This window comes from Pediculus humanus, genomic scaffold (assembly GCF_000006295.1).
Source record: "Pediculus humanus corporis 1103172108265 genomic scaffold, whole genome shotgun sequence".
Taxonomy (NCBI): Eukaryota; Metazoa; Arthropoda; class Insecta; order Psocodea; family Pediculidae; genus Pediculus; species Pediculus humanus.
Genome location: NW_002987834.1, coordinates 56,185 through 81,817, shown reverse-complemented (window position 1 = coordinate 81,817; position 25,633 = coordinate 56,185). Strand labels below are relative to the sequence as shown.

Here is a 25,633-nt window from a genome sequence, read left to right as displayed (position 1 = left end):
TTTTTTTTTTTTTCGGTTGTTAATGAAACGATTTTGAACGCGACTTAATCACCGAGTTTTTTTTTTTTTTCCAGTTTTCCGGTTCCCAGCATGAAACTTTAAATATTTTAATTTAGTGACACGTTTTTAATTCGCTCGATTCATGTTTTTTTTTTTTTTTTAAATGCACGACGAATTAAGATTTAAAAATAATATTTGAAAAATGTCAACGTCGCTTTGTTGACACGTTTAAAAAAAAAAACAAACAAAATTTTTTATTTTAATTAAAATATCGAATGAAAATAATGATAATAATAACAATAACGAATCATCATCATCGATCCATTTCCGGTTTTTAAAATGTTTTTTTTTTTTTCTCTTACAATTTTCAACGCCGTCGCCATTTTAATTTTTTTTTCTCCGGTATCCCGACATCACGCTTCCCTCTCTCCCTCTCTCTCTATCTTTCTCTATCTTTGTCTTTGTCTCTTCAGCAGCCCTTCCCTCTCTTCCCACTCTTCCCACCTCTCCTCCTTCGGGAAGAAAAAAATGATTGAATGCGTTACTAATTAATCATTTAAATTACTTTTTATATATATCTATGCATTTTTTTTTGCCGCGAGGTAAATTTTTTTTTTATATATACGAAAGAAAAATAATAATAATAATAATAATAATAATAATAATAATAATAATAATAATAATAATAATAATAATATTCTGGATAAAACTCGAACGTTTTTTAAACGAAAAAAAAAAATACACCTCGAGTATATTTAGATTTTCTGCTCTCTTTCTTTCTCGCTTGAATTTTCAGGTACAAGTTTTTGTTGTTTGGCGTGAATGGACACATGTCATCCTCGGGCTGTTATTAAAACGTATCCTGATTACCTTTTCCCTCCCTCCCCCTTCGCTCCCCCTCGCTCTCCTCCTCCTTCTTCTCTTCCCTCATTCCAGTTTTTTTGTCTTTGTAACAAACGACAGAAAATTTTTTTTTTATTAAAAAAAAAAAAAAAAAAAAGGTTTTTAAGGTGAAACACAAAAATTATTATTAATAATAATAATAATAATAATAATAATAATAGAAAGTGATTGTTTTAGAAATATATAAACCGCAAAGAGTAAAAGTTTGTTGTTTGTTGTTTGTTGTTAACTAGTTGTAGTAGTAGTAGTAGTGGTATTACAACAACTACATTAATAATCAACACGTACAGCCAGAAGGTTATTAAAAAAAAATCAAAAAAAAATAAAATAAAAATGGCGGACCAATTTTTTCCTACAGAAATTTCGAGATCGTTTGCAAAAATCAAAACGAAACATTTAAATTTTTAAACGGATTATTATTATTAAAAAAAATAAAACATCTCAATCAGAACAAACGAAACGAAAACTGTAACGGTTTCGATCAAGTTTAAAATAAAAATAAAAAGAATGTTGTAGTTGTTGTTGTTGTTGTTGTCGACGACATTATGTTTTTTGGAGACATACACAAAACTCAAAACGTAAATTAATATTAACTAGTTTTTTTTTTTTTTTTTTTAAAACAAGTTTTTTTAGAGTTTTCCAGAGTTAACGGAAGGTAATTAAAAAAAAAAATGAGTCAGTTAAATTAAATTAATACGTAATTTACTGATGATGATGATGATGATGATTATGATTACGCTGGAGAAAATTTTTTGATAAGGACCACAAAATTTAAATTCTTTTTGTTAATTATTATTAAAACTTTGTGATAATTGATAAGAAAACCCGCGTTTTGTTTTGTTTAGATTTTTTTTTTTTTTTAAATTACTCTGAGTGAGTTATTATTATTATTATTATTATTCATTCGTGAAATTTTTACGGTTGAGAAATCATCATCATTATCGTTATTATTATTATTATTATTACTATCATTGGAATTTTTTTTTTTTTTTATCAAGTTGTCGCACTGAAATTATTTTTCCCACAAACGACGCGATACTTTTTTTTTCGATCGGATTTTTTTTATTCTAGAAATTTCTAAAGAAAAGTATACGTCATTATTGAGGTGATGACGTAATTATTAGTAAGTAGCAAAAGATAATAAAATTCGCGATATGTGTGTGATTTTTCGCGAGTAGGTTTAATACTTTTCGTTTTGTAAACAAATGCAAGGTGAAAACATTCTTTTTCTGTTTCCCCCCCGCCCATATTACCGCCGCCACCTGACGTCATTTCCTTCACCGCGAGAGAGAGAGAGAAGGGAGGGAAGGGGAGAGGGAAGGAAGAGGGAGTATTTAAATTAAATTACGAAATTATTGACGACGGAAATTGTGAATTGAGTAGATATAATAATAATAAATACAGACACGCAGTACACGCGAATTCTTTTTTTTTTCTTATTTCAATGGGTAATAATAATTTGGGTAATAATTATTACGTGTAATTATATGGTAATGAAAATAATCGAAAAAATTTTTTTAATTTCGTCTTCTGCTTTTGTGTATAAATCGTGACAATGTTTTCTTTTTTTTTTCTTTCATTTTTTTCTGTTCCGAAAAAAATAAAAAAAAATGAAAAAAAAAAAAAAAACGGGATTTTTTTGAAAGTTTTTTTCTTGATCTTCATCATCACCATCACCATCATCATCATCATCATCATCATCATCATCATCATTATTATTATTATTATTATTATTATTATTATTATTATTATTATTATCATTATTTCATTTATTTTTATCGTTTTTTTTTCTATTATTTTAGTATCGTAAAGAAAAAGGAGACGAAGAAGAAGAAGAAAAAAAAATTTTTTTTATGCGTTTCCATCATTAAAACTCAATAAAAAAAAAAATTTTGAAACTGGGAAAAATTATTATTATTATTATTAATATTATTATTATTATTATTATTATTATTATCGTAAATGAAATTTCAAGTTTAAAATAATAAAAACAAAATATTTTTTCGGTCAAAGTTGTCATTAATAATAATAATAATAATAATAAATAAAAACGATTTTTAAACGTTTTTTTTTTTTAAGGTTTAATTAAGGTATATATATATAATAAAAAAATTATTTCAAATAGTTTTTAGCAGAAGAAATAATTAAAAATATATATATATATAGAAAAAGGAAGGTAATTATAAGAATAGGTAAAAAAACAGGTGCGGAGTAAGGAAAAATAATAATAACGATGACGATGATGAGTAATTTAATAAACGTTCGAGAGTTGATAAATTTATTTTATAACAAAGGGAAATAAAAAAAAAAAAAATGGAAATCGTCGCCGCATCCGGTCTTGATCGTGAAGGGATTGGGGAGGAAGGGAAAAGACCCGGAAATTAATCTTGGAATTGTTATGATGTTTATTTATAAAAGAGAACGGAAGTTTACGAAGTTTTGTTTTTATCGAAAACTTGGCCGACGACATTTTTGTTTTTTTTGTTTTCCCCATTTCCCTCTCTCGTTCGCCATTTTCTTTTTTGTTGTCGTTTTCCGGGTTTTTTTTTTTTGTTTTTTAAGGTTCGCCTCTCCCGTACGATATAATAAAAACCGGTCGTGACGTGTATGGTGATAATTAAAAAAAATAATAATAATAATAAAACCATTCTCGAGTATAAATAAACAAGAATTTAAAAAAAAAAAAAAAAAAAAAAAAGAAACCTTTTGCCATTTGACAGTGATTTTAAATATGGCGTCGGTCGAGAGAGGCAATGAACCGTTTTAATAAAACGCTCCCTCTCTCTCTCTCTCTCTACCAACTTCACTTACTTACTCGACTTATATTATTATTATCTTTATTCCTTAATGATAATGATATAAGAAAAACGGTCACGGTGCGTATGTGCGTGCGTGTGTGCGTGTGTGTGCGTGTAATCGTTTGTCTTTAACCGGAAGCAAAAAGACTTTAATTGAACTTTTAAAAAAAACGCATACTTTTAGTTACGACGACGATGATGATGACAATAATAATAATAATGATAATAATAATAACTGTTGTTTTCTACATGACAACACACAAATCGAAAAAAAAAAAAAAAAACTATAAATAATAATGATAATAAATTTTTTTAAAAATTTTCCTACATGTAAACCATTAATATCAATTTATTCCATCATTATTATCATCATCATCATCATCATCATTATCATTATCATTATTATTATTAGTAGTAGTAGGTTTCTTGTGCTTTACGAATAAGAAAAAAAAAAAAAACTTTGGTTACGGACCAACATTAAAATTATTAACAACAACAATAACAAGAAAAATCTCTTTAGAAAAAAATATAAGAAAAACCTGTTTGCTCGTAAGCTAAACGTAAAAAAGAAACATTTTCTTTTGTTTCTATTTTTTTCGACCGTTAACAATTTTTCTCTTTTTTTTTTTTTTTAATTCGTGCGCAATCAAAATTTTTTTTTTTTTTTTTTTGGAAAGGATAAACCACATTGTAAAGAGACTCGAATCATTAAAAAAAAAAAAAATATGGCGGGAATTTTTTTGTCTTCTGCTTTTAAAAATAAAAAAAATTGAAAAAATGAAAAATCGAAAGCGTAGTAAACGTGCCCACAATTTAACTTGGCGTTAATAAGCCTTTTAAATAAAAAAAAAAAAAAAAAAATTATTATTGAAAACCACAATTATAGTGGGTTTATGTTTTATGTTTTATGTTTTCTCCCCTTTATTCGATGATGATGATGATGATGATGATGATGATAATTGGTTGCCAAGAATTTTTTTTTTTTTGTTTTTTTTTTTTTTTGGTTTTTCGATAATCATTAAAAAAAAAATAAAAAATAATTTCGGGAATCGATTTTTCTTTTTTTTTTTTTTTTTTTAATTATTTACTAGTTGTTTAAAAATTTAACGTTTCCGGGGCGGGGGCGTGGGCTGCGTCCGTGTGCTGCGTGCGTGTGCGTATTTGTTTCCTTTTATTTAATTAATACAAAAAGGATAAAAAAAATTTTTAACTAATGAAAAATCTATTTTTATTAAATTTTGTTTCGTTTAAAAAAGAAGAAAAAAAATGTCGGAAAATTGAATCTTTTCACGTCGGAAAATAAAAATAAAAAAGCGATTTTAAATTAATTTCCAGTTCGGGTAATTATTAACGATTGACAATTTTCATAGAAAAAACAAAAACGAAAAATTTTCATTCAATTTATTTTAATTACTCTATGACGTTTTTCTTTTTTTTTAGACAAATAGATGAAATTTTACTATTTAATTATTCGTCAAAATTTATTTTTTATATGTGTGTCGCAACGTGATTATTATTATTAATATTATTATTATTATCATTATCATTATTATCATTATTAGTAAAAAAAATACAAAATGGGGGAATCGGTACATAAAAAAAAAGAAAAAAAATGAAGTTTAACTTATCGAAAGTCACGATTTTTTCCCTCCATTTTTTTTTCCATTTAATTTGTATCGTTTTATCAAGTTTTTCTATGTTGTTGTTGTTGTTGTTGTTGTTGTTTGTTGTTGTTTGTTACCTTCACATTGTGACCAAAACATTAAAAAAAAAAAAAAAACATCGAGGTCGATGAACTTTAAGGAGAAAAAATAGAATAAAAATTTAAGATTTTATCAATTAAAAAAAAATTTTTATTTCTAATCGGGTATCGGATACACACGTTCACGCACAAAACGACTTTGCAATATAATTAATAAGGGATGAAAGAATAAATGAATGAGGGGTTGAAAAAAAATTAAAAAAAACCCCATCAAAAAGTTTTTCCTTTCAAACGAGAAAAATTTTAATTTAAAAAATTTGCGTGATCGTTAACTGAAAACGTGTCTGTGACTCATAAATAATAATAATAATTTTTGTTTGTTTGTTTGTTTGTTAAAACAACCAACAAACGTTCGATGTTTTATTATTATTATTATTCGTTAATTAATATAAATAAAAATTTTTAAACAACCGACGGGAGGAGGAGAGAGAGAGAGAGAGTGAGAGGTGAGATTCGGTCGTAAGGAAAATTTTTTTTTTTTTTTTAAACGACGAAACAAAAAAAAAAAAAATAAACAAAATGGCGGATAAAAAATTATTTATAACCCGAAGGTTGTTTTTTTTTTTTTTGTTCGAAATGCCACCCACAATACCGTATTTAAAAATGGCTCCGTGTTATTTGTCACATGTCACCACGTGGTATATTTAAAAACAATTTATAACGGTCAAAAAAAAAATTTTTAAGGCGGTAAAAAAAAAATTATTATTATTATTTTTTAATATGTTTGTCCTTGAATTTTTTTTTTTTTTTTGGTTGTTGTTGTTGTCGGTATGAAAAAATACATACCCCACACATATGGAAATAATAATGATGATAATAATTTTGGTTGTTTTTTTTTTTTTTTTTTTTCAGGGTACAAAATGAAATGGAAGAACTCATTCGAAATGCAGCAAGTCGGGGTGATACCGAACAAGTCGTTAAATACCTCAAAGATGGCGTAAAGAATGTTCCAGACGAGGTAAAATTAATTTTTTTTGTTTCCCCCTCTCCCCTTCCCTCAGCCCTCCCGTCGTTTTTCGGTTTTCCATAAGCTCCCATTCGTCGATTTCGCAAACGTATCCTTAATAATATTAATAATAATAATATACGTTAACGTATTCGATCGTGCCTTATAAATTACTTTTCACTTATCATCATTATCATTATCATTATCATCATTATCATTATCATCGCGGTCGTCATTAATTAAATTTTTTCACTACCCGTCCCTTTCATTTGTCAAATAAGTCAGAAAAAAAAACCGTTAACTTTCATTTTATATATAAAAAAAACTCGCCGTATCGCACACACACACACACACACACACTCTATTGCCACGTTAAATTATTTATTTAAAAAAAAATTACGATACATAATTTATTAACATTAATTATAAAAACCTATTAAAAATTAATTAAATAAATAATTTTTTTTCGACGTAAATACACGTCAAACGTTAATAATAATCATGATAATGATGATGAAAATGATGACGATGATGATGATGATGATGATGATATTTAAAGGAAAAATTTTCCTTTTTTTGCGTTATACATATATATATGAATATTATTATTAATACGAATTTATTTTTATTTTTATTTTTAATTAATAATTTCATCTATATATATATATATATATATATATATATATATATTATTATCATTATCATCATCATTATTATTATTTTTTAATTTATTTCGTAATTAAAAAAGTTTTTTTTTTTTTTTTTTTTTTTAAAAAAAATCTAGATTCTGTTTTTTTTAATTATCAACTTCTTACTCGAAAAAAAAATTTTTTTTTTTTTTTAATTACGGGAAAGGTTAAGTTTTTTTTTTCGAGTTCCGTTAAATTTATTATTATTATTATTATCCACCATTAAACACGACAAGGCTATTTGTCGGGGTTTTTTAAGTATTTGTCCGAGGTTTCTACCCGATTCCTTAGGGACAAATACTCAAATTTCGGTGGTGCCACTTATTATAAGATAGCACCACATCAATTCTTGAAGGTCTTCCTGAGTCCGTCTTTTTCGATGGGAACGATTTGTCTCCTGAACTGGGCTCCGGTGACTAACATCTTTGGAGTGGCCAGGGTCAGAAGCAGTGAAATTCACATTCTCGTCGAGCTGCCTCAGGTCGACAGTAGAACAAGATTTGTTTTTGGTTCTTACTTTGTCTTGTTCTCATTTTTGCTCTTTAAGCCAACGGCACGTGGCGTTCTCAAACGGTCACCCATCCAAGTTTGCACCACGCCCGATGCTGCTTAACTTCGGTGATCGTACGGGAACCGGTGTGCCCAGCATGCTATGGCCATTGGTTTTATTTATTATTATTATTATTATTATTATTATTATTATTATTATTATTATTATTATTATTATTATCATTATTATATTTAAATTTAAATTTTCCTCCATTTTTTGTTTAAGAAAAAAAAAAAAAAAAAAATTGGAGCGCATGAATGAAATTATTAAACCAAAGATTATTAAAATTAATTTTAAAAATTCCTACTCCCCGTTCAAATTTTTTTTCTTTTAATAATTATTGATTATCATTATTATTATTATTTATTAATTATTTATTAATTTAAAAACGTTTTTAATAATAATAATAATAATAATAATAATAATAATAATAATAATAAAACCAATGGCCATAGCATGCTGGGCACACCGGTTCCCGTACGATCACCGAAGTTAAGCAGCATTGGGCGTGGTGCAAACTTGGATGGGTGACCGTTTGAGAACGCCACGTGCCGTTGGCTTAAAGAGCAAAAATGAGAACAAGACAAAGTAAGAACCAAAAACAAAATCTTGTTCTACTGTCGACCTGAGGCAGCTCGACGAGAATGTGAATTTCACTGCTTCTGACCCTGGCCACTCCAAAGATGTTAGTCACCGGAGCCCAGTTCAGGAGACAAATCGTTCCCATCGAATAAAGATGGACTCAGGAAGACCTTCAAGAATTGATGTGGTGCTATCTTATAATAAGTGGCACCACCGAAATTCGAGTATTTGTCCCTAAGGAATCGGGTAGAAACCTCGGACAAATACTTAAACCCCGACAAATAGCCTTGTCGTGTTTAATGGTGGATAATAATAATAAAATTTTAATTGATAAGAGTTCGAGTTTTTACTGATAATAATTGGATTTCTCGAAGGCGTAAGAATACCCCCGAGGACAAAGAAGAGGAAAAAAAGTTTTAAAAGGGAAAAAAAAATTTGAAATTTAAATTTTATTTGTAATTTAAACGCTCTCGTAGCGCCGCACTCGACGATTTTCCGATACGTAAATGTAAACAAATCTTTTTATTTAATTAAATTTTTTTTCCTTTTTTTCCAATTATTTTGCGATTTTTGCGTGAGTGCGTGCGTGCGTGCGTGCGCGTGATTTAACGTCTTTACTTTTACCCGTAAATACTGAATAATAATAATAATCATAATAATAATTGATCGATTTATTCATCATGTACGTTTACTTTGAACTAGAAATTTTTTTTTTCTTTTTTTTATTTTATTTATCGGTTGCAAATATCAGTAATAATAATAATAATAATAATAATAATAAAAACGTGGCAGGAATTTAAATAAAAATAAAACGAAATGAAAACTCGTCGATTTGATAATTATTATTATATGGGGGGAGGGAGGAGGGGGAAGGGAAATATTTACGATAAAAATAATTTTTCATCGCCACCATTTTCAAATGAATCTTTCATTTATTTTATAAAATTCCTTTAAAACATTTTTTTTTTTTTGTATTAAATTTATAATCGTTTGTTGTTTGTTAGTCCTTGAGGCGATTTCCGGTTTAAAATAATATAAATATAATCGGCGACGAACGCGTTTCGTCGCCACCTTTCCCCGAAGAGAGAAAAATTAATTTTTTTTAAATTTTTTTTCGATATCGAAATATCTGCCGGTGATTAAAAAAAAAAAAAAACAAAAAAAAAAAAATGGCGTCAAATTTAACGATTTCCGTTTTTAAAATTATCGATCGATTCGTTTTGTATTTTAATTAAAATCTTAAACGTACCACAACTACCTGAAACGAATGAATTTTCTTTTGCGCTTCGTTTAAAAAAATTAAAAAAAAAAAAAAAAGTAATAAAAATTTATTTGTAAACAAACAAACGGACAAACAAACAAAGAATTGCCTTCGGTTGTTTACTCAACATACTTAACATATAAAATTTTCCAAAAGAAAACAAAAAGAAAATTTTTTAAAGGCTCCCGAAATTTTTTTTTATAATAATAATAATAATAGTAGTCATTTAATTTTTGGGCGTTCGGGCGTTTTTTTAAACTTTTTTTAAGGTTCAACGATTAACATATTTATTATTATCATTATTTAAATTTAAATTTAAATTGCAATTTAAATTCAATTTCCGGTTTTTGTTTTTCCTTTTTTTTTTATTTTTATTTTTAAATTTTCTTTCAAACAGTTGACGACGAGGATTTGTCGCGGAGCGCGAGCGCGGTAAACCCGTAAAAAAAATTTTTTTTTTATTCTTTCCCCCCAATATTATTATTATTATTATTATTATCATTATTATCATCATAATCGAATAAATGGTTTTTTTCGTACCGTGTTACGTTCGAGAAATCGATTATCGTTTAACTCACGATTGTTGTAAAAAATGTTATTGTAAGGTACGTACGTCGAATGTTTTTTTTTTTCTCTTTTTTTTGACGAAGTGATTTATTTAATTTTTTCCCGTTAAAAACAATAAGTATTATTATCATTATCATTATCATTATTATTATTATTATTAATTATCTACCTTTTGCGTACATGTCAATTTCAACAAGGATAATAATAATTTTCAAAAAAAAAAAAAATATTAATTATAGTCGAATAATAAATAATAATAAAAAAATAATAATAACTATAATTATACTTTAGATATATATAAAAAAGAATTTTTACAGAGCCGTGACTAAGAAATCCTTTTTTTTCAGGTATTTATAAATAAAATAATAATAATGATAAAATATTAAATAAATGGAGAATGAAAAGAAAGAGAAAGAGAGAGAGAGAAAAGAAATAAAAGAAAATAAAAGGAAAAATTAATGAATTAAACGATTTTCTCTCTCTCTCTCTTTCTGTACTTCTCTTTTCGCTCTCTCTCTTTCTGTACCTCTCTTTTCGCTCTCTCTCTTTCTGTACCTCTCTTTTCGCTCTCTCTCTCTCTCTCTCTCTTTCTGTACCTCTCTTTTCGCTCTCTCTCTCTCTCTCTTTCTGTACCTCTCTTTTCGCTCTCTCTCTCTCTCTCTTTCTGTACCTCTCTTTTCGCTCTCTCTCTCTCTCTTTTAATTTTCTCCCTCTCTCTGTCTCTTTGTATCTCTCTTAACGATTTTTTGTGTTCACAGGGTGGTAGAAACGCACTTCATTTGGCCGCTGCCGGTGGTTACAAGGACGTCGTCGCGACGCTTTTACAAGCAAAATGGGATGCAAATTTACAAGATACCGTAAGTACCCCCCCAATCATTTTTATTGTTTGTTTGATCGTTCGTTTGTTTGTTTGCACGAAATGGCCCTTTTTTTTTCATTGGGGGTAGGGGGAGGGGGGAGAAAGGGAGGAAACAGGAATAACGGTTTTAAAACGGTTTTAAAACGATTTTTAAGGAAAACTTTAAAAATTTTTTCCTATTTATTTTGAGATGATAGAGAATGAACGCGTCATTGATCCGCCATTTTGTTTTTAATTTAAATACCCGTCGTCGGTAATAATAATAATGATAATAATAATCGAGAGTGATAATTTTTTTTTTGATAATAAATTATAATATCGCGATAAATAAATAAACTTGTGACCAAAAAAAAATCCCAATTTTTATTATTAAAAGGGGGGGGGGTAAAGCATCTACGTAATTCCGATCCATTTCGTTGTTGTTGTTGTTTGTTGGTTGTTGTAACGTCGAATATAAAAATGAAAAAAAAGATGGAAACTAGTCACGTTTTACACACGAAATCAACCTTTTTTTTTTTTTTTATTCTTTTGCTAGAATGAATTTTTTTTTCCCCCCTCCGGGTACGAATCGAACAAACGGTTTGTTTGACCCTCACGAATATTTGTTTGTTATAAAAAAAAAAAAGGACAAACATGGTTTAATAGAAATTAAATTAAACGATGATGATGATGATGATGGCGGCGAATGAAATTGAAAAAAAAAGTTGATCGTCCTAAAGGCGTTGTTGTTGTGTTAAAAAAAAAAAAATTCCTTTTTTCTTTTTCGTTATTATTATTATTATTATCATTATTATCTTCTTCACTTTCTCTTGATGATGATGATGATGATAATAATATAATGAAAATTAAATGGGTGAAATTAATTGATCAAACAACAACTTTTAAAACAAAAAAAAAAAAAAATTAATATTTTCATTCATCAAAAAAAAAAAACAAAAAAAAAAAACTTATTATAAATGTCAATAACCCGTTAACATGTGTGACAACTTGAGAAAAACAAAAAAAAAAAAATTATGTTGGCGGCTTGACGACGACGTCGTCGTCGTCGTCCTCGAAACATTTTTTTTTTTTTGTTTAAATTTTTTAATGTTTTAATTGTTTCGCGTAAGAAAAAGAAGAAAAAAATTCACGACACGCCTACAAAAAAAAAAAAAAATTCCCGCCCCCACCCACCCCTCTTTCCCCCGACTCGCGAATATCTTTTTATTCTAAAAATAAAGAACAACAACAACCACAACTCAACAACAACAACAACAACAAACAAGCGAGTAATAAATTTCAATCGAAAAAAACTTGGCGAACAATAAAAAAAAAAAATGAAAACAAAAACGTTAGTAAAACTCGATTAGTTTAAAATTTTTTTTTTTTTTTGTTAAATCGATCGATAATTAATCGATTAATCGTAAATCGAAAAGTTAAGCAGAAGACAAAATAAGGATGGAACTTTTGTAATTTTTTTGAATCATTTTAAACGTCAAATAATATTAAAAAAAAAAAAAAAAAAAAAAAAAAAAGGCGCGTTCGTTTGAATTTCAAATTTAAAAAAAAAAAAAAAAAATCGACGCCATATTTGTCCTCGAGTCAATTGGATCATAGATTTATTTTGATACGTCACTCGTTTCTAATTCAAATAATAATAATAATAATAATGATAATAATAATAATACTAATAGTAATAATAATAATAATAATAAAAGATGAAACTTTCGCCGACCTCGTTTGCAAAACGCAAAGCAACAGAAAAAAAAAAAAAAAAAAAAAAGTTAATTGAAACGTTGCCCCACGATGATGACGATGATGATGATGATGATGAACAAAACGATATTTTTTTTTATCGATTGGCAATCGATCGATTAATTAACAAATACTACTTAAATTATTCATTTAAACAGACGTCAGTTAGAAAAAAAAAATTTATAGTAAAGTAACAGAAGCCATTTTGTTTTAATATATTATATTATGAATATGAAATTTTAACTCTCGTTGTTTTTTTTTTTTTTTTCAAGTATTAAAAATTAAATCTTTTCACGTTTATATGTAATCACGTCAAAAAATGTTTTTGTCTTCTGCTCATTGAAAACAGAAACAGAAACAAACAAAACGTTCGCGCAAATATTTAATAAACGTCATTGTTTGAAGAGAGAGAGAGAGAGAGAAAAAAAAAAGTTTTTAACGGTCATGTCGTGTCTCGCTTTTTGTATTTTCATAATGAATGAAATTTTCAATCTGTCAATGTTTTTTTACCAATTAATTTATCAATCGTACAAAATTATTTCTCTTTATCATTGATCACGTGATTAACCGTCATCATCATCATCATCATCATCATCATCGTTATTATCATTATTATTTCCACGAGATTTTTTTTCGATAACGTATCTCATATAGGGAAAGAAAAAAATATACGTTTGGGTGTATCGATCAATCGATCGATCGATTGATTTTTTTTTAACGGTTTTTTATTTCAAAATCGATTATTATTATTATTATCATCATCATCATCATCATCATCATCATTATCATGCCCCGGTTTATTTAAAACGAAAATAATAATAATAATAATAATAATAATAATTTTTTATTCACGGAATGAAGTTATTTAAATAAAATAAAATAAAAATGGGGAGGGGGTTGTCACCGAGTGTTTCGACGACGATAATGATGATGATGATAAGGTGAATGAAGGGGGGGAAAAAAAAAAAAAAGGTTCAGGTTTTTTACAACCGTCGGAATTATAATTAAGGTGGCGGTGGCGGATTCAGGTATATTTTTATTAAACGGTAATGGAGGGAGGGAATTTTTATCGACTGACTATCTGTCGAAATAAAAAGAAACTCGTTTCCGTTTGGTTTTTTTCTCCCCCTCCCCTCGCTCCCCCCTTCGTTTTGTATGTAAAATAATAATAATAATAATGAATGAATTAAACGTATTTTCAGGCTGGATGTACTCCATTGCAAAGAGCAGCAGCAGAGGGTCATTTGGACGTCGTTAAACAATTAATTAAACACGGAGCAAATGTCAACGTGCAAGACAAAATCGTGAGTACATTATTATCATTATCATTATTATCATTATTATTATTATTTTGGTACTATTAATTTTTTCGTTTTCCATTTCCAGCACGGTAACACGGCATTACACGAAGCGAGTTGGAAGGGATATAGTAAATGCGTCGAAGAACTTTGCAAAGCCAATAAAATCAATTTGCAGGTGAAAAATGCCGGAGGATTCGCTCCTTTGCATTTGGCTTGTCAAAATGGTCACAATCAAAGTTGCAGAGAGCTATTAATGGCAAATTGTAATCCGGATATACAAAATAACGTAAACAAATTAATTTTTATTTATTTATTTATTTATTGATTTCCGATCGATAACAATAATTTTTTTCTTTTTTTTTTGTTAGTATGGAGACACTCCTTTGCACACGAGCGCACGTTACGGTCATGCAGGTGTTACGAGAATTCTAATTAGTGCCGATTGCCATATGTCGGATCAAAACAAGGTGAGAGGAAAAAGACAAGGAAGGGAGGCGGGGAGACAGACAGACAGACAGGCAGGGAGACAACCTAACAAATAATTTTTTTCTGGTTTTTTTGTAGAACGGAGATACCGCTTTGCACATAACGGCAGCAATGGGAAGAAGAAAATTAACAAGAATCCTACTCGAAGCCGGTTGCGATCCGAATAAAAGAAACAAAGCAAGTAGTACCACATTTAAAAAAAAAAAAAAATGAATAACGAAACGTGAGTTTGTAAATATACTAAACAGTTTTTTGATTTTTTTTTTTTTTTTCTAGCAAAACGAAAGAGCTAAAGACATAGCGGTGAGAAAAGATCTCGGTGAAATTGTGGAAATCATCGATAAAACGATTCCGTTGAAAAAAAAAGAAAAGCAAAAGGATAAAAAGGAAAAAGAAAGGGATAATAATAATAATGATGGAAAGAAAAGGGGAAAAGAAAGCGGGAGCAGCAAAGACAGCAGCACGAGGCCGAAAGATAAGAAAAAACCGAAAAGCGAACATCAGGTACACTTCGAAGAACCCGTCGAACCCGCCAAATGGTCTCCCTACGGTTGTCACTATTATCCGGATTCTAAAACGTTTCCAAAACCCAAATTGGATTCTTTGCCACACGAACCGCTGAAAAAGGGCGAACAGTATTATTTGGATTTGGCTGGAAATATAAGGAAGGTGAGTAAAAAATAATTCATTCCTTTGTAAAATTGAACATTTATAATGATAATAATGATGGTAATGATAATAATTTGCATTTTCAGGGACCCGTCGGCGTCGGATACACGTGTTATTGCGCTCCCTTTTTCCGTCACATGGAAGAACGATTGGACAGAGATAAAAAAGAATTGAAAGAACACATTGACGCGGCTCAAATACGATTGGATAAAAAAGTGACGAGTTTGGAAGTGAAAACGAGGAGTCAATTAAACGAAATAACGAGGAGCATGGCGTTGGAAAGAGTCAAATGTCAACAGAGGCACTTGCATTTGGAACAGTGGTTAATCAGAGGGTCGATATTTAGAAATTCCGAAAAACCCAAACCGACGGAATACGTCAACGCTCGAATATCGAAATCCAAAAGTCTCGAAAACATACTCGAAGAAAATCGACACTGTTCGACGAGGAGCGACAACAACAATCTTCATCGTAGCGTCGACGTGTTAAACGACCAACGTTTGATAGAAATCGAAAAAGAGAAAAACGAAGATTTTAAAAATAGGAGTTCGTCGAGGGAGGGAAAAGAATCGGGAAAAGGGAGCAGCGAAATAGAAGAATTGGGTTCGACGGACGGAGAAGACAACGTTGACGGCCACGAGAAAAAACACGTGCAACGACTCGGAGATTTAAACAATCACGAAAGGAAAATGCAACAAAGGACCCGAGAGATAAGCGAAAGAATCGATCGGATATTGGAAAACAACGACAACAACGACGGAATGAACGTCATCTGCGACGAAATGCTAAAATGGAAAAGTTACCACAATGCTTACAGCGAAACAAGAGAAAACCAAAGAATTCCAATCGAACGACAGCCGCACCAACAGCCACAGCAACAACAGCAACAGCACCAAGTTCTTCAAAGGCCTCAATCTCAATGGAATAAAACCAGGCATTTGGAAAATCGGCGTTCGTATCACGATATTCTAAGGGACGAAGACCGCGACGCGAATGGGAGAAAAGAAGACGTCGATAAGAGAACGAGAAGACTTTCCGATCCATCTCTCGGGTCCGCCGTCGAAGAACCGGAAAGGAAATCCGTACAAGAAATAATTTCGAAACTACAGAGGCAACACACGGTTCAAGAATTGGTGGCGAAGATACAGAAGAAAACCGGACTCATACACAAATCCGCTCAAAAATGGAAAGAGAACAAACTCCTCAAAAGCAGAGAAAAGACGGTCAAGTACTTCGACGCGGAAAACGACGTGGGATTAGATGAAGACCCGACGACCCGAACCGCGGACTACACGAAACACCCTCACAACTACGAGAACATACGACAGTGGGACGTACCGAAAGAAAAGCTATCTCAATTACCTTACAGGTGCAGGAATACCGTTTACAGTCCGTCATTTTCGAAGAGTCCACCACTCAACGATCCCGAATACCAAAGACGCCTACAACACGAATCGCCGAACCGCGGAAGGGGAGCAGCCGAGGAGTACACACGAAGGGGATACGAGAGAAGACATACCTATGAAGAGGATCCTGAACTCCTGAGAGGTGACGACAACAACTCCACGACAGCCGACATGGGTAACGAATTGTACGGTTACGTTCCATCCTCCGGTATGTACCACCACCACGATCCCGTGACATCCTCGGATCCTAGGAAGACGTCGACGACGACGATGATGATGATGATGATGAGACAGGGAGAACGTCACACTTACAGTCCGACTCCAAACGATTCCGGGTACAGTACGAAGCCCTACGGAGGAAGTTCTACGGGTCCTTCTCCATCCCTGTCCGGTGAGCGATGTCCCCAAGTTGTGAATCAGTCTATTCTCCCCTGCCCAAACAAAAAACAATTAATTAATAATGATTTTTCTACAGGGCAAGATTTCGATTCGGTACTACCGATGGAAACGCCCCCCCAATTACCGATTCATTTACAAAAATCATTAGAAGGCCGAACTTCAAGTTTAGTTTAATTTAATAAATTAATAATTTTTTTTTAATTATTTTCACTGTAAAATAAATTTTTATTTTATATATATATATACGTGTGTACTTAATTCCGTTACCTAACCGTTTTCCCTATGCAAAAAAAAAAAAAAAAAAAAAAAAAAAAGCGCGGGGGGCAAAAGGGGGGGGCGCGAAAGGGGGCGAAAGAAAAAATTTAAAATTAATTACCTGAAATAGTGGGGGTTTCGCGAGGTTTCATCACACTTTCCTTCCTTGTTCAGGAGGCAGACGTTTTAACTTTATCCAAATGATAATTCGCAGCTTCCAATTCATCAAAATCCGCGAGAGTCGTGTGATAAAGTGGAATCCCTTTGAGAACTTGAGAGCTTGCATCATTTATCTGAAATATAATTTTCCCAATTTTAGTTTTAGTGATAAAAAACAAAAAAAACAAGAAAAAAAACGAAAAACTTTCAAAATATTAATTCAAATCATTACTCACGTGTACGACCACGTAATCTCCTGGTTTTATGACCCTCGAAACTGAACTATTCGAATTCCTGGAAGAGGGAACGTCTTGTGCTGGAATGATGACTTTTATGTTGCCGTCGTTTCTCCCCGCGAGATATTCATTTGATCTTTTGCTAAACTTTTTTTTTTTTTTTTTTTTGAAAACAAAAAAACAAATCCAAATTTTAAAAAAAAAAACAGGCAATAATTTAAAAAATGAAAATTTTAAGAAATAATAATAATAATAATAATAATAATAATACTTACTCCTTCTATTAAAATCACTTGAACTTGATTGATTTGACTTTCGTTTAATTTTTTACTTATTCTACGAAATTCTGCGCCGACCTCTTGGAATCTTCTCATTTTTACTTCTTGTGGCACATCGTCTTCGTACCTTCTGTGTGCTGTCGTTTTCTGTAAAAAAAAAAAAAAAAAAAAAAAAAAAATTTGTCATGAAATGGCGTTTAACAAAAACAAAAGTAAACACTAAAGAAAAATTAATAATATTGGGTTGACTCGACAAAGTAATTGTGGATTTTTAGCAATACTCTTCGCTTTCCCAGGATCTTTTCCTCAAAATGTTGTTGTACACAACCCCCCCCTTTTGCTTCAAAAATGGGTCATTGGGTCATTCGCACTGCCCTTAAGACTGCCATATGGCAATGACCAAATTGTCTCGTTAACTCACACTCCCCAGGGTTAAGTGCATTAAGCTTTTTTTGGTACCCAAGATGCTGCAGATGGTTTTCGATTCACATATGTGACACATTTAGCTTCTCTGCAATGCCCCTTGACAAACTATCCCAATCATAATCAATGAGAGCCTTTATTTGTTCATCACTGACCTTCACTGTAAATGCTCCATTTGGCCCCCCCACAACATAACAATTCAATGAAATTTCAATACTGAATGTTACAGAAGCAACCGAATAATAATAATAACAAATCAAAAGTTCTTTTTGTCTGCGTGTACTCAAAAACATGGACAAACTACCCCTTGGTGAAATCCACAATTACTTAATTGCCAACCCAATAATTAAGTTAATATTACTTACCTCTCTCATACTGTAGGGAAAAAAATACATTTGGTGATATTGTATCAATCTAATCATTTCCATGGTATCCTCATGATCTTTTTCCGTTTCCCCACAAAATCCAGTGATTATATCAGTTGACAAAACTATATTCGGAATCAAAGACCTTATGTTTTCAACAAGTTTTATATAAGCTTCTCTAGTGTATCCTCTTCTCATTCTTTCTAAAACTTGATTACTTCCGGATTGAATGGGTAAATGTATGAAATTGCAAATGTTTTTACGTTCTTTAATTAAATGTAACACCTGCAAACGAAAAAAAAAAAAACCATTATAATAATAATAATAATAATAATAGAAACAATGATTGTAACAATGAAAACAAACAGAGTTTTACAAAATATTTAAATCAAACTTACATCATCTGGAAAATCTTTCGGATGAGGAGATGTAAATCTAATTCTCATTTCCGGATTAACTTCGGAAACTTTATCGAGTAATGTACTGAATCTAACACCGCCTATTTTGGGCTTATAAACCGTTTTGAAACCGTCTGCTACCACTGTTGGTTCATTAAAGGTAGACAAATACTCCTTCGATTTAATATCTCTGTAACTGTTAACATTTTGCCCTAAAAAAAAATTAAAAATGAAGTTATTTTTTTTTGTTCATTTTTTCATTTCAAAAGTTTGCCAATAAATTTTTGTTATAATTTTACCTAGTAATGTAATTTGTTTAACGCCTTGATCGGAAAGAATTTTAACCTCTTCTAAAATTGAATCGATGGGTCTCGATCTTTCTCTTCCTCTTGTAAATGGAACAATACAATATGTGCACATATTATCACAACCTCTCATAATAGATCTGGAAAAAAAAAGTAACAGACATTTTAAAATTATGACTCTTAAACACCATGCATATATATATATATATAAAAAAAAAAAAAACATTATTAATAATCACTCACACAAAAGCTGAGACGTTATTTTCATTAAGCCTCACTGGCATCACATCGGCATAAGTTTCATCGAAAGACAAAAGCACATTGATAGCTTTTTGATTGTTACTGGTTGTTGTTAGCAATCTAGGTAGATCTTTATAAGCATCAGGTCCAGCCACTAAATCCACAATTTTTTCTTTTTCAATAACTTTATCCTTTAACCTTTCAGCCATGCAACCTGAAAAATGAATTTTATAAATAATAAATATGAATCGAATGAAAATGACATGAAACGAAGAAAATCGTATGATGTAGGTTTGCATACCGAGAAGGCCAATTTTCAAATTTTTTTTTTTCTTTTTTAAATGATTTAATTCTTTTAATTTGAACCATATTTTAGACTCTGCAGATTCTCTTATGGAGCATGTTAGTATGAAAATAACATCTGCGTCATCTTTAGAAAGCGTTCTTTGATAACCATGCTTTTGTAAAACTGATAAAACAATTTCAGCATCGTTGACATTCATCTGACAACCATGAACTTCTAAAAATACTGTAAGGAAAAAAGAAAGAAAAAGAAAATTATAAATTAAGCAACGATTGAAATTATACCCCTTCGTAGGAGAAAAAAAAAAAATGAATTATAAAAATTTAAGATTTATGAAAAAACGCCATTAATTAAAAAGAATTTTTCATCATTATAAGTAAAAAAAAAAAAAAAAAATTAAATTATAAAAACCTTTTTGATTTCCTCCGTGTATAGTAGTGTCATTCAAATAAGGTATATTATCACTTTTAACATCAATCCATGACTGAATTTTATTATTCTGTTCTTTAATTAAAAAATCTTTCAGAGTTGGTTCTTTTCCTGTTGGTCCCGGGCCATGTGTCCTCCTTAAAATTTGAGAAGCCGACGTTTCAAATTTAAATAAATTACAATTTAAACTATTATTATTATTATAATTAAATAACTTATTTGATCTTAATAAAAGTCTCGGTATTTTTTTCATTATAATTTACTTTTCAAAAAAAAAGAAAAAAGAACACTGATTCACTAACGCACGTTCTTTACTTCACGGCGTGCAGATGAAAAAAGAAAAAAAAAAGTGGCATTAGAAATAATTATTAAAATCACGTGATTCGATTCCTGATTTAAAAATAAACTTTTTTTTTCTCACAATGTTGAGAAAGTTATAAAATTTTTTTAATTTTTTTATATTGTTATTATTATTATTATTATTATTTAAAATGGAAATACCAAAGATGAAAATATTAATATACGTTTTAACGTTTTTGGGATACGCATGGAGCGGTTACGGTTCCGGTTTATTGGAAAATATACGAGATGCCGTCGAAGCAGCCGAAGGTTTTTTCGTTAATTTTTTAGAAAACGCAGGAGATATTGTCAAAAAATTAAACGAAGGTTATCGAATTTTAGATGCATCCAAGGATAATTGTAAATTTTCATGTCCTTCAGGTAATTATTAAATGATAACGAATCAAACCGACCCGCAGGATTTTTTGTGTTATATTATTAATAATTTTTTCAGGTGAAATTCCAGTTAAAAATAAATATTACAAACCGAGCAGTAACGGATGTGGAACTGATATATTAAAATTAAAGGTGATTCAAATTTTTTTTTTAAATTTCTTTTTTTTTCCCACTCGACAAAACCAAAAAAATATTTTTCCATCTTTTATTTTTTAGATTAAAGAATATATTCCTAGTTTAGATATGACCGAATGTTGTGATCAACACGATTTGTGCTACGACACATGTAATAATTTAAAATCTCACTGTGATAATTTGTTCAAAGATTGCCTTTATAAATTATGTGATAATAGCAGTAAATTAGATCCCCTAGTTAAAGCTTGTAAAGTGGCAGCTTCTATGGCTAGCGGATCCATGACTCTGGGTTGTAAATCATATCTTGAAAGTCAGAAAAAAAGTTGTTATTGTTCATTGAGCGACAAGAAAAGAAAATATGAAGCAGGCGGAGAATTGTAAAACAAATCGCTATCATTTTCAATTTTTTTAAAAATTGCAACAATTTTATTTTCGATATTAATATTAATTTTATTACCAATATAAACAAACAATGAGCTGTAAGTGATGACTTCTTCAGTATTTTAAAACGAATAAATATTTTTTATTTATTAAATTTTTTTTTTGGTCATCTTTGTGATTTAGATATAATAAATTCAAAAAAAATTGAAAAATTTTTTTTTTTAAACAACATTTACTTAATCATTTTTTTTATTATTTACTTACTTTTAACATTTTCTATTTTTTTTTTGAAAAAAAAAAATTTTATTTACATAAAAATTAATCATGTCTCCTTTTTGTTTAAACATCAGTTGAGTAATCTTCTAATTTTTTATGATAAATGGTGACGTCAGCAACGTGAATGTTTGGAACGTTAAATTCTCTTTCGACGATTTCACGATCGAATGGGTAACCCAATGGGTGGGCATCACCACAAACGACGTTTCCTCCGCATGTCACGTAAGTTTTGACTCCTCTGACGACTTCTTTGGTTCCGGTTGGTTTGTATGGAGTTACGACAACGTGTAATGTGTAAGGAGTACCGCTCTTGGTTCCCTTGGGAAGAAGGAGTCTACGTGGGAAACCGTATTCTTGTCCTTTCTGTAAAAACCAAAAAAAACAATTTTCCTAATCTTTGTTTTGGTTGTTGTTGTTGTTTGAAAATTAGTAAAAACTCACGTCGTTGACGTAAAATTGCGATTTTCCTTGAAGAGCATCTTCGACTTTCTTCGACAAAACACGGAAACTGGTAAAATCGGGAACGGAAACGGTTGAATCTTTGGAATTACGTTCGATGACGGTTTTACCGTTCTTGAGGTCGTATAAAAATCTGTCGATTTGTACCATGAATTGTTTTTTCTCGGCGAGACTGAGTTCTCTGGTACCTGTCACGTCGTATTTGGGTGCGAGGAAAACGTGAACCAAAGCAGTCGTGTCTTGGTTGCTGTTTACCGTCACGCGGTAAGTGAAATCTTTGTGGTTCAAACGTGGTTGACGTACGACGATTTTCAATAATTTGTCGTCTTCGACCTTTCCGACGACTACGGCGTTGGTCACGTCGACATCAAAGTTTTCAAAATACGTCATCAATTTGTCGACTTCGACTTTTTCAACGGTCACGCCGGGGAATTGTAAAGTTTCCTTCGTGTAAACGGGAAGAGTTTTTTTGTAAGATTCGAAAATTCTGTTGACGTGTTGGTAAAGTCTGTAGTACATGGGATCGCGAAGCATGGTTTCGTAGTGTTGAAGAACGGATGGGGCAACGTTATTTTGATGGTAAGGATCGACGACGTGTCCCAAAAGGTTAAGAGTGAGTTGGTACAAAGCTCCGTAGTATTTAGGATTGACGGAAGTGATTCCTTTTTGAACGAGACGACCGAGAACGTCGATTCCGGTTTCGGTTGTCAATGGTATTTTTTCTCCTTTGACCGTTTTCACGTAGCCTTGGTCGACAGCGTCACGAAGTCTACGTTCGTAATCTTTCACGCGTTCGACTTCGGCCAAATCGTAGTCGCGAATTTTAATGTTTTCAGGACGAGAGGGTACGGCTTCACCGTTGAAGTAACGCAATTTAGGAGCGTAGGCCACAACGTTCGGTTCTCCAAAGCTGAAGTTTTTCATCGGGTACATGAAATTAGCGTGACGTTCTAATCTGTAGCGAGCAAGGAGTTGTTGATGAGTGAAGTAGAAAAGTTCACCTTGACGTTCGTTTTTGATACCGTAGTATTCTTGTTTGAGCCATTGGGGGTAAGTGAGGTGATGAACGAAATGGTAAAAGTTCAATCCGACATCTTCGGTGAAGTAAGAGGTACGAAGTTCGGGGTTTTGAAGGTTGATCCATCCGGTGTAGTTTGATGGTATGACGACGGATTCTTTTCCGGTACCCATCGACGAAATTTTCATTCTAGCTTCGTAAGCTTTTTGAATTGTTTTTTCGTTGACGTAAAAATGTGGGCAAACTTCGTAGAGAGGTGGAAGAACGACTCCTTGAGTGTCGGGACGATGGAGAACGGCAGCGGAAAACGCGTAGACAAAGAGGCCATAGTTGACGCGTTCTCTCAAGTAAGAAGCCACGTTGAAAAACGTTTTCCAATCTTTTGCGTTGTAAAGAACTTCGAAAACGGATTTTGCTTGACGGAGATGAGTTTTGTACAATGGACTAAAATTATTTTTACGTCCCAAAATTCCTCCCGTCTTGAGCAAATTGATTAAATTTTCAACGGTTTTAACATCGTTGAAATTGTTAACGTTTTGTTCCCAGTTAAACGTTGTTGCTACTTCTTTTATTTCAGGTACGACTGCGGGTTGATGAATGTGTACCAATAATTGAAGTACGGCTTTTTGCTTTGACAAAAAGTCCTTGTCGGCTATTATAAAAAAAAAAAAAAAAAAAAAAAACGTTTCAAAATCTTCTTCTTTTGTGGAATCGAATAATTTTAAACTGATTTGTTATCCTTTCATTTCTTTCCTGTCCCCCCCCCCGCCATTTTAAATTACACTAAAAAATAATAATAATAATAATAATGTTTTTGTAAACTCTTACCTTCGATTTTTTTTTCGGTGCCATGTTGAACGTGAGCCGTGGCAGCCAAAGCTACCAAACAGGCGAGAAAAACAAAAAACTTCGACATGGTTATTAGATATTATTATTATTATTTATCTAAACCACTCGTTTGAGTTTTACATAATAAATTTCAAATCTTTTATAACTTTTAACCGTCCTTGGAAAACGCCACGAAACGATTAAAATTTGCTTTTACAACAAAATTTTTACCAAACGATTCATTTTTTTTATTTATTTCTTATTATAATAAAAATAAATTTATAAAAGATCACCCTAAAGACCAAAGACCAAACAATATTATTATTTTTTAACTGTGCGTGTCATTTCCCCCCCCCCTTACTCCGTCCCCCCATAATATATATATATATTCTGGATGATTCTCTCCTTTGACGTTTTTTGAAATTTTACATTTATTGCGCTTCAATTTCACACTTAAAACAAATTCAAATTTGTGACGTCACTTTCGTCGCGATTCATCTCGTTCGTTACAAACCTTAAACAAAAAAAAAGGGGGAGGAGAGTGGGAGCGAAGAGGGAAGGAGCCTCAAGTCATTTTTATCCCCTTACGCGTAATCCTTTCCCGTTTAAAAATGCGTTTAAATACGTGCATTTATTTAAAAAAAAAAAAAAAAAATTACATATTTCCCTATCACGTCACGTGGCATTTTCTCCAGATTTCATTTTACTGGACAAAAAACAAAACAAAAATTTCCCCGGAATGATGATCACGTGTTTAAAAATTTACTTCCTCTTTTTTTTTGTGTTTGCTCCTCGGATTTGTAAATTTTGCATTTGCAAAAAAAAAAAAAAAATTGTAACAAATAACCTTCACCTTTAGTTTATTATTATTATTATTATTATTATTATTATTATTATTTTATTTAAGATAACCCGTACATGAATTTTGTAAGCAGAAAAAAATTTTTTTTTTTATTTTTTATCGTTTTTTTCCTCTTTCTCTCTCTCTCTCTCTCTCTCTCTCTTATGATATATGTTCGCCATTTTAAAATGATAAAAACCTTTCGTCGAGTTGTCAACTTAAAGCAATTTGCTGTTGTTGTTTTTACATTATTTTCGGTAACGGAGAAAGAGTGAGAGAGAGAGAGAGAGAGAGTGAGAAAACCGGAAAGAAATAAAAGTTGGTGGGTGTTTGTTGGTACCACCAGGGAATGGTGTCGTTTAAAACGTGGTAACAAGAGGGAAGACATTACGAAAAGGTGATTTCCTCTTCCGGTTTGCCATAGGAGAAAGTAACTCCCCCCCCCCTTTTTTTTTTAACAGGACCAGAGAGGATTTAATGAACCGTCAAAAAAAATATTTGGGAAATATTCCGGGAACGAAGGATGGAACATTTCCGGGTTTATTATGGATTGTTAAAATCTTCGAGGTTTCAAACAAACAAAAAAAAAAAAAAAGAACAAACAACGTGTTATTGTTGTCGTGTGACGTAACATTAAATGATGACGTGTAAAAGGA

General features: G+C 31.0%; 4 protein-coding genes across 4 annotated transcripts; 2 read left to right on the top strand and 2 right to left on the bottom strand.

The window, feature by feature from the left end:
* Positions 1 to 10,015: 10,015 nt before the first annotated feature.
* Positions 10,016 to 17,081, top strand: Phum_PHUM494850 (ankyrin repeat-containing protein, putative; the record flags this gene model as incomplete). Its single annotated transcript, XM_002430650.1, has 9 exons — positions 10,016 to 10,096; positions 10,817 to 10,915; positions 13,854 to 13,955; positions 14,038 to 14,238; positions 14,321 to 14,419; positions 14,517 to 14,619; positions 14,728 to 15,107; positions 15,194 to 17,005; positions 17,061 to 17,081. The coding sequence occupies 9 exons, from the start codon at positions 10,016 to 10,018 to the stop codon at positions 17,079 to 17,081; spliced, it is 2,898 nt and encodes a 965-aa protein (XP_002430695.1).
* A 256-nt stretch (positions 17,082 to 17,337) lies between these two features.
* On the bottom strand, positions 17,338 to 20,557 carry Phum_PHUM494840 (CDK5 regulatory subunit-associated protein, putative; the record flags this gene model as incomplete). Its single annotated transcript, XM_002430649.1, has 10 exons — positions 17,338 to 17,460; positions 17,563 to 17,709; positions 17,838 to 17,987; positions 18,629 to 18,913; positions 19,027 to 19,238; positions 19,326 to 19,471; positions 19,575 to 19,785; positions 19,873 to 20,100; positions 20,287 to 20,492; positions 20,520 to 20,557. The coding sequence occupies 10 exons, from the start codon at positions 20,555 to 20,557 to the stop codon at positions 17,338 to 17,340; spliced, it is 1,746 nt and encodes a 581-aa protein (XP_002430694.1).
* Positions 20,558 to 20,795: 238 nt separating this feature from the next.
* On the top strand, positions 20,796 to 21,555 carry Phum_PHUM494830 (Group XIIA secretory phospholipase A2 precursor, putative; the record flags this gene model as incomplete). Its single annotated transcript, XM_002430648.1, has 3 exons — positions 20,796 to 21,024; positions 21,098 to 21,171; positions 21,256 to 21,555. 3 exons carry the CDS (start codon positions 20,796 to 20,798, stop codon positions 21,553 to 21,555), a joined length of 603 nt encoding a protein of 200 aa, XP_002430693.1.
* Positions 21,556 to 21,894: 339 nt separating this feature from the next.
* Phum_PHUM494820 (hemocyanin subunit, putative) lies at positions 21,895 to 24,224 on the bottom strand (the record flags this gene model as incomplete). The annotated part of the gene is made up of 3 exons (XM_002430647.1): positions 21,895 to 22,194; positions 22,273 to 24,008; positions 24,137 to 24,224. The coding sequence occupies 3 exons, from the start codon at positions 24,222 to 24,224 to the stop codon at positions 21,895 to 21,897; spliced, it is 2,124 nt and encodes a 707-aa protein (XP_002430692.1).
* Positions 24,225 to 25,633: the final 1,409 nt, after the last annotated feature.